This window comes from Marmota monax, unplaced genomic scaffold (genome assembly GCF_021218885.2).
Source record: "Marmota monax isolate L192 unplaced genomic scaffold, Marmota_monax_Labrador192_F-V1.1 WCK01_AAM20220418_F8-fsc00057, whole genome shotgun sequence".
Classification (NCBI taxonomy): domain Eukaryota; kingdom Metazoa; phylum Chordata; class Mammalia; order Rodentia; family Sciuridae; genus Marmota; species Marmota monax.
The window spans coordinates 8,077,572-8,090,348 of record NW_026693933.1 but is presented as its reverse complement, the minus strand read 5'-3'; the positions used below and the strand labels follow the sequence as shown (position 1 = coordinate 8,090,348).

The window sequence follows — 12,777 nt, the reverse complement described above, 5'->3', positions numbered from 1 at the left end:
TAGCTTCTTTGGATAGAATCAGTAACTCAGGTCATAGGAGATGAGCTGAAAGAAAATTTTCAGAGTTTTTGCCCTCAGATTCCTGGGTAGAATTAGAAATAAATGTGTAAGCTCATGGGTATGTACATATGTGTATAATTGACATGACTTATTTATTTGATGTTTCATGTATACACATATAGTTGATTGAACGAACACCTGTATGCCAGACTCCAGGCATACAGCTGTTCTTCACTCCAGGGTATTTTAAACAATTTAAGTGAATATTGGTTTCTCATTCATTCTTTGTGGTACTTTATTAAGTATTATTACTGTGGGGGAAATGCCCCCGCTTTGGGCACGTAAAGGATTAAGATGGTCACTAACCCAGAGAGACTGGGCCTTGTCATACACAGGTTTCCTACCTGCCAAAGAACTCTATTCTCTCCTCATTAGTTGCCTCCTCTCTTCCTTCTCTCACTAAAAATGTTTTTGTTTGTTTGTTTATGCCTAAGAAACTCCCTGTTTCAACATTGTCTGACACTGTCAGATCCAAGAGAGCATTTAGACTTGGGTTTGCTCCAAATGGCTGGCAAGTCTCTTACTGTCTCTAAATCTGAGTTCCCAGTGAGTAGCACTACCACATTTTTGTTGCTGTGGTGTCCCCACTTTGCTGGGCACTATCTAGCATGAATGGTTTTCATCTCTGTAAAATTGAGATATAAGGTTGTTGTGAGGTTGAAATGAAGTCATATAAAAAGATCTGGAGGCCATCATGCTAAGTGAAATAAGCCAATCCCCAAAACCCAAAGGTCCAATGTTCTTTCTGATATGTGGATGCTAGTACACAGTAAGAGGAATGGGGAAAATAGAAGTTCACTGGATTAGACAAAAGGGAATGAAGGGAAGGGATAGGAAAGATGGTAGAATGAACCAGATATAACTTTCCTGTGTTCACGTATGAATACACGACCAGTGTAACTTCATATCAGTTCTTGTGGTTACAAGAATGGGATCCTAATTAGAATACGTTATTCTCCATGTTCTCATGTATATCTAAAAGAGAACCAATGAAAAAATAAAGGCAAAATTTTTAAAAAGTGTCTACAAGAACTGGGGATGTAGCTCAGCAGTAGGGCCCCTGCCTGGCATTTGAGAGGCCCTTGGTTTAGCCTGTAGCACTGAAAAAAATAAATAAAAATTAACAAAAATGCAAACAGAATCAAAACACCTGTAGTCTTGGCACATAAAAGAATTTCAGTCAGTGTCAGGCAGCACAGCGTGAGGTGTCGGAGCCCTGCCTCTGGGACCAGTCTGCCTGGGTTCTTTTCCTGGCTCTGCCATAGTAGCCTTGGACAGTGCAGCTCTCCCTGTGCCCCTTTTTTTCTTTTCGGTGATCACATCAATATTAACAGTTAGCACTTCAGACTTGCTGGTCACTCTTCTAAGGTCTTTGTTTTTGTCCAGGTGCTTAAACCTCACAACACACCGTACGAGGTAGATAGTGTGATTTGCATCATTTTATAGATGAGCAAGACAGGTTGGTTCCAACATGCCTGCTTTTAATCATGGTTCAGACTGCTTTTCCAACTTCTGTAAAATGAGAGTAATTGTTGGTTTGTTTTGAAAATTAAATGACTACATGTGAAGCAATTAGTACAATGCCTGGTACATAGTAAGCACTCAAAGATTTTAACCTCTGTCAGTTATTATCAGTATCATCATGATCATCTGTCTCATTGTTTTTATTTAAAAATTTAAGTGGCTGGGATGCAGTATTATTCTCCATCTGTCTTATAAATGAAACATTCTAGCCACTTTATTCTTTACTACAAGAGTAAAGGACTCGAGATCTTTGTCAAAATGTTTCTACATTTTCCCATTTTCTAATGAGATCTTTAATGAGTAATTTGTAATTGGTCAAACTTTGGAAATTGTTGCTTTGAGTCAGTTGGATATTGACCACAAGATTTGATAATTATTTTCATTCTCTCCTATCCCCCATTTGAATCAATCATTTCACTATTAGGTGATTATAACTGTAAATTATACAACTTAATTGCTAAATATTTTAAATTTCATCAGTAGCCAAAGTGTACTTTAGAAGAAAAAAATCCTAAAGATAGCTCTTATTTGGACTGTCATACAAAACACATAATCGTTTTATATCCTTCATGTTGTAATCCATTAGTTTGCTTATCCCCTTTGTTTACGTTTTAATTATTTTTCAATTTTGCTGCTCTGCTTGCAATTCTGAGCTGTAATTTCTCTCAGGCTGAAACAAGATAAAATATTAGTGGCCTCCCTACTCTAGTATAAAAGCTCAAGGAATCAGGTGTATGAAATGGATGAGCCCCTTACTTCATCAGCTATGTAAATTTATCATATTATATTATGACTTTAACCAGAAGGGAATATTCTGTAAGTATAAAGATTAAGAGAGGACTTGAGGGAAGCAATTATAAATTCCTTGTGACTGGTTTCGCTGCCTCCTGAGCTCTCAGTAGGCTCTGGCAGGATGAAGTTTTGCACCAGGGCATAGGATGGCTCTGTCCAAGCAGGCTGCAGATCAATTCCACTCAGAGGCCCGGAAGAAGGAACCTGCACTTTCATTGCCTCACCAGGACAGTGAGGGGCTCGGAGTCATGGAGTGATTTCTAAGGCTGCCTGACACCCCAACCTGGGGTTGAGGTCTGCTGCTGTGACACCAGGGGTTTAGAAAAGCTGCCTTGACTGTCACTCTTTCTGTTCTGATGCAGTCACTGTGGGCACCTTGTCGTTCTTCCTCAATGATCAAATGGAGTATTTTCCCATCTCATCTATGGAGAGCTTTTTTGTAGTTTTCTTCCCCCCTCCCCAAAAGAAGTTTGACAAAATAAGTATTTGCCTCTCAAAAAATTTTTAATTTTTAATTAATGCCCTGTCTTCTGAATTTTCCTGAGAAGAATACTTAATATTTTCTGTTTTGGAAATAGGTGCATACAGTTGAGTAATATAATATATCATCCCAACTCATCAGAGTTTTGTTTTGTTGTTTATATTTTCTGTTTAGAATAAAAAAAAATTCAGTGAATTTCTTTAAAGTTTAACTTTTAATGGAATAAATATATTATGTACTAATCAGTAAGAATGTATTTGGATAGCCTTAGATTGTATTGAGCAGTATTTGTTCTATTTTTGCAAACAATGCTTTCGTGAAAGTTTTGACTATTACTTCCTGGTTTTGCTTTGCTGATAGCAATTGATAGCAATTTACTTTTATCTTTAATTTAACTTTTTACTTTTATTCTTTTCTTGGTAATGAGGATTGAACCCAGGGGCACTATCACTGAACCACATTCCCAGACCTTTTTTTTTTTTTTTTTTTTTGAGACAGGGTCTCACTAAGTTGTGTAGGGCCTCACTAAGTAACAGAGGCCTGCCTTGAACTTGTGATCCTCCTGCTCAGCCTCCAGGGTTGCTGGGATTATAGGTGGGCACCCCCATGTCCAGCACTGATAGCAATTTTTGCATGATATTTTGGCAAGGTAGTTTTAGAAAAAAAGGTGATTTTTAAAGTTAAGATGATGCAGAGAATATTTTCAGACTTGGCACTATACTGTTTTACCTTGTGTTACCGAAGGACTGCTTGCTTATAAACCCATGTACCATTTCATAAGGGAATTCTGTCCGAGTTTCATATCTTTCCACTGAGGGGGATTGACACAACAATTTTATGATTCCTTTTATAAAGGAAACAGACTTTTCATTAACATAACATTTCTCAAACATTGAAAATCATATGAACAGCTTTAATTATACAAAGTTTTTAATTACAAAGTTTTAAACTTTAATTACAAAGTTTCCTCCTTTTTTTTTTCAAAACAGACCTGGAAATAAGGCTCTTAAATAATGCTTCTGACAGTCACACATTAATCTTTTATTTTTTTTCTGCCTTAGCAGTGTTAGGTAAGCTGTATATAATTAATTTCACATAGATATATTAAATAGACCAAAAATGTGAAAGTAGATCAAGGGATATTAGTTATCTCGTTTCTACTGCCATAACAAAGCTCCAAAATTTATTAACAAATTCATGGATTTCTTGAATTAAATCACTAAATTATGGAGCTGTGAAAGGGACCCCAGAGAAAATTTGGCTTAGCGTGATTCTTAAAAAGCACTATCTTATAAACCATCTAGGATATACAGGCATAATTCTGGGCTTAAAGTTCCCCAGGGGATGAAGCAGCATTCATAACCCTCCTTGAAAGTTATTTTGGTAGTTGTCTTGCAAGGAGTGTTATAAAATTGTCTCATGAAAATGTATCTAGAAGTTATTTGGGAATCAGAGAATCAAGGCAGCAGTATTACTTCTTCAATTAGAAGATAATGGAGTAGTAAAAAAAAAAAAAAAGTAGTGAACAAAGAGAGACTCAAACAACCAAAACAGGCAAGGAAATCTCATCTCAAAGTGCCCACAGGACAGGAAAAAAAAAATCAAGACACTGGGCTGGGCTGGGCTGGGCTGGAGTTCTTTATAGCTCAGCCTTAGAGCGTTCGCCTAGCACGTTCGAGGCCCTGGGTTCGATCCTCAGCTCCACATAAAAAGAAATAAATAACATAAAGGCATTGTTTCCAACTAGACCAAATAAATAAATAAATAAATAAATAGAAGATAATGGAGTAAATATACAGTAATTTGGTTAATCTGAAACTCATTTTTAAAAGTAATAACATTTTGTGTTTAAAATACATATTTGGATCTGGGAATATAGCCTTATGGTGGAGTGCATGCCCAGCATGTGGGAGGTCCTGGGTTCTTTCCTTATGCAAGATAGATAGATAGATAGATAGATAAGATAGATAGATAGATAGATAGATAGATGGATGGATTTTTATTTTTTTATATTTGATTGGTGCACCCAAATATCTGGTTCTAATAAAAATGTTTCCTCCTAAAAGAAGAGCCTGTTTTCAGGATGCTTATCATGACATGAAGACTGGTTAGAGTTCCTTTCAAACTTGTCTTCTCACACGAAAACAGTCAAGGCCTCTTCTTAGTCCCAGCATTTCCTTGCTAATGCCGTTATCAGTTGTTTAAAAAACTGTGTAGAGGAACTACAACCAGAGGAAAGACTATTTCCGAATTAGAATTTCCGAATTAGAATCTGTGGGAACTCAGTCTTGTGGCTGTGGAGCCTGTGCTGGTGAGAGCAGGCTGGTTGTCCCCTGTGCCCCTCCATGCTCTCACCTGGGTGCCAGCTCTGCCTGGGCCTTGTCCTCTATCACATGGGGGTGGGGGCCACATCAGGGAGCAGAGAGGAGGTGGTGCACTAGCCCACACTGCAGAATAAACCACAGAGGAAGACCTGAGGTGGAGGCTCTTTAGCACCCTCTCTCCTGTCTCGGGACAGAATCTTAAAGTCTGTAAGGATGACATGGCAGGAGACTCAGTTTTAGACTCAGGTGTAAATGAATTTCTAGATAACAGAAATATATTCCTTTAAGTGATATAATGTTTAAAAAATGTTACTTGCAAGGAGAAATAGCCCAAATAGTTCCCGTGCCTTCCTACTTTAAAAGAACACTTGGCACCTTGGCCCTCTTATCACCCTCCTTAGGATTGAGTAGAAGAGCATCTTTGTGATGCTCCGTGTATGTAGCATCATCTCTGGTTATGGGCTCCATTAAAATCCTGACAAACAGAAATATCCCCTTATTAGGAAGGCTAGGGTGAATAAAGGATTTAAAAGTAAAAACCGAGTGGGCCCTTAATAATACTTGACTGGTGGCAGGGGACGGGGCAGTGCTGGGGATGGAACCCAGGCCATGTGTGGTCTGTCTACCACTGGTCTACACTGCCAGCCCAGCAATCTCACTTTCCTTCTCCATTCCACTTTCCTCTTATTTTAGGTCAGGAGTTGATAAACCACAACCTGTTCCCTGTTTTTGTTAAGTATTTTTGGAACATAGCCATGATCATTCGTTTACATATTTTTATTTTTAAATGTTTGTGTATGTAGTACTGGAGATTGAACCCAGGAACTCTCTACCACTTCACTATATCCCTAGCGTTTTTATTTTTATTTTTAGTTTTGAGACACTTAATTGCCAGGGCTGGCCTAGAACTTCCAATCCTCCTGCAACAGCCTCCTGGGTCACCAGGATTATGGGCAATCACCACCTTATTGTTTCTTGCAGTTCTTGCGCTCCTGCTGTAGAACTGAGTCACTATGGCAGAGAGCCCATGGCACACAAAGCCTAGAGCATTGACTTTCTGGCCCCTCACAGAGGAGGTTTGCCAGCATTTGCAACTCCAATGGCTGTCACATGCCTTCTTTTCCATTACTTCTAACATCTTCTCCCCGCGCCCCGCCCTCCTTGCTCTCAGCTAATAACTTGATGTCTTGATTTTCTGGGAAGTAGAAGCCTTCAGAAAAGAATTTCCCCAAGGTCCCTGTATACTTGCCCCTCTATGTCCCCTTCCCTCCTGTTCCAGTAGATGAAATATTTATATTTCTGTCTTCTGAGGGTAGATCTTTATCTTTCCTGCTCAAGAACATTACTCGTGAAAATGCACTATCCTCCTCCTGCATCATCAGATTTCCCTCTCCACCCAGTGATTTCTGATACAAATATGAAATCATCAAATCAAATATGATCAGGATGCTGGAATGCCCCTCATCTCAATGCCAATGAGCAATCAAGCAAAACTCCCTTCAACCTGGCTTTCCAGCCAGGGCCTCTTTCTTTCCTAACACAATTAATGAAGCTTGTCTCTACCCCCAAATAAAATGACTTCTTTCAAAGTCACTGATTATTTCTGTCAAATTTAACGTCAATTGTTTTGAACATCTTCTTTAATTCCTGAGCAGCATTTGGAGAGAGGATTTTGCTCTCTCTGTTCTGAAACATCTCCACTGCTCTCCAGATCTTCCTCAGGAGCTGCTCTTCCTTAGTTTCCTTTCTGATCACTTGTTATCTTCCCAGTGTCTGAACATTTGACTCAGCTCCTGGATTTACAACCTTCCATCCTTACAACCAAAGTAGAACCATCTAAACTTTGATGTCTCCAGATTCCAATTTATACCTGGATCCCTTCCCTGAGCCTCCAGCAACCCCACTGGGATGTCTAGTAGGTATCTTCCTTCCAAGACCTCCCCCCAATTTTTCCAGTCTCAGTAAAAGACAACTTCATCCTTCCAGCTGCTCAGACCTGATATTTTCAATGCATAAAAATATCAAAATCTGCTGGCCCTACCTTGGAAATATATTCAGATTCTAACAAATCCTTATCGTGCCCCCCACTGCCACAAGTTCCAAGCTGTCTCTTATGTGAAAACCAGTCTCCTAAATGGTCTTCTAGATTCCTCCCACCCAACCCAGAACACATAATGACCCTCCAAAGTATAAATCAGATTAATGCCAATCCTCTTTTCAAAACATTCCATTATATCTTACTCAGAGAACGAATCCAAACTCTTTATACAGGCTGTAAGGAAATAGGTGATCTAGTCCTACACCTCTGTGACCAGCCTTGCCAGTCTGCCCCTTACCAACCCTGTTCTGCTGCACCTATTCTTTGTTGGTCCTTGAATTTGTGAAGCACAGCCAGGCCTCAGGGTCTTTGCATGGCTGTTCCTCAGCTGAGAACATGTTTCCTCTGGGTGTTCACATGACCTTTTTCTCACTTCCTTTAGGTTTCCACTCAAAGTTGTCTTCCTAGAGAATCCTCCCCTGACATCTCTATCTCACTAATATATTGAGTAATTCTCCATCCTGTTACTCTGCTTTATTTTCTGTCCTGTCGCATATTACCACCTGCTATTTCTATTTATATGTTATATAAACTTTTATTGAATATAAGTTCCATGATGTGAGAGACCTTGGGATTTTTTCTGCTGACTTCTGTAGTCTCAGTGGGTTGTTGCTCAAATAAAGTCTTTTGAGTGAATGAATGATGAAATAAAATAACTTAAAGAACTAGGGACATATGTCTTGAGAATATTAAAAGTTATAGTAAATATTTATATTTACATATTAGAAAGATGGTCATTTTGGAAAAGGAATAGGCCTAGTGACAATGACTTTAAAAGACAAAACTAGTACTCACGAGTTATCATTAAATAGTTTTAGAATTTCGCCTAGAATAATATGGGACATTCCAAATATCTGGCTCCTCCATCAGTGTCTTAAGATAGACTGAGATCCCCGTCCAATGAAACTTAGAAAAAGAACCAGAAAACCAGTTGTGAAGGATGTTGTAAAAATACCTGTCTGATTTGGGTGGAGGAATTCTACTTGCAGTCCTCTGGGAATCTGTGATTTGGGCCACTTCAAGGATTTTCTTTCTTTCTTTCTGAATTGGAGAAACAACTAGATAAAAGGGATGTCACTGCCCTTGGGAATAAAGTTATTGTCATTGCTTTTAATGGATGGTTTCTATTTTTGTAATGCCCACTCAACAGCATGGGTGGCTTCAGCACAAACCATGAAGACCATGTAGCTTTGTATCAGTTTTGAGCCCCTTCCCCATATTTGGTCATGTTGCTGACTACCACATTCAAATCCTGCATGCTGTGTTGTGTAAAATAAGAATTCTATAGTTTTTACTACTTCTGCCAAGTATAACTTAAGATCTCTTTATTAGATCATGCCTTAGTATATCAGCATGAACCATTTTGGAAAGAATTTGAACAGAAACATTTTATAAATTGTGTGTTAGAATGGATGCATATGTATATGTACATATACATATGACATATATTTATATATAGTATATGTATACATATTCATTATATGTATTCATGTGTGTGTGTGTATTTTCAATTCCAAAGTTCTATAGTCACCTCTTTTCTCATTATTATTCCTTAGGTATTTGGACCTAATAAAAATTTTGATACTTAATGGACCACTTCCAAACTCTGATGAATAAAAAATTTAAGCTTTGTTTTTTCAAGTTCTTATTTTAAATAAAAATTTCCACTATTTTCATGCAACATCAGGAGCACTCATATTGCATAGTAATTTTCCAGTTGTGACCAAAAAAAAAAAATCATCTTGTACGCCTCTTTTTAAGTGTGTATTTATCTATGGAATGATCTAGTGAAGCTAAAGAATTGAGAAGTTGTAGGCTGTTATTTTTAGGACTCTGTATCACTTCACCCTTTTTGCCAGAGTGGTTCCTGGCTAAACTTTCCCATGAATTTTTAACCTCTTGCTAGGCTTTGCTTATGTAACAGGAAACAGGCTGTCAGGGACAGACAAATAGCAGCATATCAGGCACACACGTAGTAGCAAATGATTTAGTTTGCCCTTCGCTCTCTTAAAGTACACTGATACATGATCTCAACTTCAAGTCTTTTGGCATGAGAGCTCTAGATTAAAATAATTTCAGTTTTAGAAAGGCAGAGGAATATTTTACCAAGATCATGACTGAATCCAGGTCACAGAAAAAAATGAGCCTATTATAAGGTGAACTTCGCAGTGGTGCCATGTCCTGGGATTGTGGATTTAAGTATATCTTCGCTTTTTCTCCAACTCTTAAGGCAGGGGTGATGTGCAAGCTTCAAGAGAGAGATGATATCGCACGCATTGAACTGGTCCAGAAGCTGGCAAGAGAAAACTGTCAGTTTTTGCAGACAGACAAAAAAGAACTGGAGAAGTCTGAACACGTAAGCCCTTTTCGTCTTGGGGATGCAGGTTTGAAGGGGTAGAGAATGTTTCTGCCTGGTTATATGTTTGAAGAAAAGAATAGCTTATTTTAAATTTTTTTAGGTTTGGGGTTTTCTTTCTTCCCCCAAAGCATCCTCCTTAGCAAAAATGTCAGATACTCATAGCTGTAAGCTAGCGGTTTATGACACTGGCTTTGTAAGAGAACCCTTCTCTAAAGTAAGCCACGTAGGTATCTGAGAATACTCTTAGGCAAACATGAACACCTGATGGCTTCCAGGTTTGACTCTGGAAGTTTTGTCCCATCAGATTGTTCAATGAATATGGATTTTGAAAGAATGTTCCGGTGTACTTTTATCTTTGGCATGAGGGTAGATCTACTTGTCAAAGTAATATATCCTAAGTCACTAGAAATAGATGGGGACAGAAGAACAGAATGTCGATGCTCACATCAAGTGGGAGGGTCAGAGGGAGATTTCCCTGTATCTTGTGAATGTTGTGTTCCAACAAGCATGACATTGTTTGGACACAGCTAAAGCTAGGAGAAAGGTCGTTCTGCTTGGTGCCCTGAAAGCAGTTATTCAGCTCCAGCTTAGAGCTGAGACTGCTGCCCTCCCGCTGGGGAGCCAGGGCAGCCACTGTCTTCTGCTAAACATTGTTGTCCTCTGATTTTGCTGTTGTTTGTAAGACTTCAGTTTCGGTTGGTCGGCACTCTCCAGGATTGCTCATGAAGGGGAACATTCCTCTGTGCTCATAAACATGTCTTTCTCTGACTTTAATTTTCCCATGGAATTTTATTTTCGTCCCCTTCCAAGGGGGAAAAGTTGCTTCATGCTTTTCCTAGTCCAAGTCCATCAATACAGCTGTCAGGGTCTTGCTGAGCAGGAGAGAAGGTGAGAAGTCCTAGGCTGGCTGGCTGCTTAGTTTAATAACACAGCACATCTCTAACAGTGTGGCCTCAAATTGTAACAGTTGGTGTCTCAAGGGGGGGAATAATTAGGCAGTTTCAAAGTCTTGTGACTAAACTATTTCAGGGCTGACTATTGACCTTAAGTGCAGCAGGGAGTCCCCGACACCTTCACTTTGGCAGGTACCAGGGAAAAATTTAGGGGCTTGTTTAAGTTGTTCAAAGTCCTCTGAAGCTTGAGAATAGCAAAGTATATCCATGTGCTTAGGATTTTGAATATCCCAGTTATGCAGCTTAAATTTCTGAAAACAATCCTCCTTTTGACTCATTTCAATCAGAAGAGTGATAGTTTTCCTATGCCTTGTTTTACTGATTTCATGATGTATATGTCCCTACATTTTAGCCTGATTGAAATTAGAAAAAGCCTTAACTATTGATGATATGAAAACACATCATAGTGCAACTGAGCACAGGGTCCCAAACCCGTAATCCTGGCTATTTGGGAGGCTGTGGTAGGGCATCACAAGTTCAAGGCCAGCCTGGGCAACTCAGTGATACTCTGTCTCAAAATAAAAAAATGAATTAAAAAAGTGACAGAGCACTTACCCAGCATGTGTTAACCCCTGGGTTCAGTCCCTAGTACCATAAAAAACAAAAATGTCATAGTGTATTCGTGATCATTCTTCTTTACTAGTGGTCCTTAAAATGAACAGTTTATCTTATAATTGAAGATTAGATGCAGTGAACCAGTGACTACTTGAGATGGGGTATCTTTCGAAGTCAAACGTAGAGTACCACTTCACTGAAGTCAGCGGTCATCAGCTTTAGGCCACAAGAACTTTATGCTCATTAACATGATACCTGTGTTGCTTCTGTCTTATGCTTACTTCAATTCCAATTCAGAATGTTATCAATAGTTCTAGCTAATGAGGTTAAATACCCTCCTAAGATCTAACAGTAAAAATCTGAACTTAGGGGCTGGGGATGTGGCTCAAGCGGTAGCGCGCTCGCCTGGCATGCATGCGGCCCGGGTTCGATCCTCAGCACCACATACAAACAAAGCTGTGTCCGCTGAAAACTAAAAACAAATAAATATCAAAAAATTCTCTCTCTCTCTCTCTCTCTCTTTAAAAAAAAAATCTGAACTTAGCGTTAATCAGAATGCTTTTGACATGAGACAGAAATTTAATGGCTGAAGATTTGTAACTTTGCTTATGGTTATTTGTTCTTTTACCTTTAAATCTGCATTTTAAGTTTGTAAAATAGAGCACTAAGGTCTTTTGCTTCTTACGAGGGTGTTGTATGTTGGTGCATTAACACCTCAGAAGTGTTTATGCTTCTGAGAGGGAAGATGAATGTTGGAATTATGACTTTCCTGCAAAGCATAAAGAAAGGAAAGGTGAATATTAAGGATTTCTCCTTCTATATGATGTGTATAAAGTCAACCATTCTATGATCTCCCTTCTGCAAGAACTATTCAGCTCTCAGGGCTGGTGTTGATATACTGCTCTACTAAATGAATCACTCCTTAATAACTAATGCTTACATTTTTATGATAATCTATTAAAAATAAAACCCCAACTGTATTTTAAAATTTTCATGTCCTGAGTATTTGCTAGACCTCTGCTGGCCCACCAAGTTCACCGTGTTCCTGAGATGGAAGCAGCACTTTCTTTTCTCCTGCAATCACAGTCATCTGCTCTTGCTTAGGGAAGCTCCATTCTAACACAGAGCATGTACAGAGGAAGCCACAGTTGACTAGTGTAAACCCAGGTCTACTGTTATCTCCTCTTGTTTTAACAATAATGACCAAACCCTGGAGTTAAATACAGATTTCCTTTGTTTTATTATTTTGCAGGAATTCATCTGCCTTATCTGCCATCCCTGGGCTCAAGCTAGCAGAGCAGACAATGGCAGAAATTTAAGTTAGAATCCAAATTGCCTATTTACTCTTTTTACTAAGCTCCATTGCTACTCTAGTTCTAGAGTGCTACATCCTTTTTTATATATATGCACCAATAAGGAAGTTACTTTGAAGTCTGCTGCCTTGGGAATGACAGGAGCTTGATAGAACAAAGGCTTTGTTGCTGTTACATCTTGTTACAAATTGAAGGGGATTAGAGCTTTCTGGGTAGGCATTTCTAGTATTTTCTTTAACTGGTAAATGCCATGATTATAAATGCATACAATTAGAGAAACATTTCACTCTGTGCTTGTGCCAGGGTGTTTCTGAAATT

At 38.8% G+C, this 12,777-nt stretch overlaps 1 protein-coding gene across 5 annotated transcripts in view; it reads left to right on the top strand.

Annotated features, from left to right (window-relative positions):
* Rapgef5 (Rap guanine nucleotide exchange factor 5) overlaps window positions 1-12,777 on the top strand; it is a 238,850-nt gene that overhangs the window by 127,836 nt on the left and 98,237 nt on the right. For 3 of the 5 annotated variants that reach the window (XM_046463504.2, XM_046463505.2, XM_058585345.1), the window contains one exon: window positions 9,510-9,635. The exons of the other annotated variants lie outside the window; for them this stretch is intronic. In XM_046463504.2, coding sequence (XP_046319460.1) covers window positions 9,510-9,635 — 126 coding nt within the window. The remainder of the gene's footprint in view (window positions 1-9,509; window positions 9,636-12,777) is intronic. 5 annotated transcript variants of the gene reach the window in all.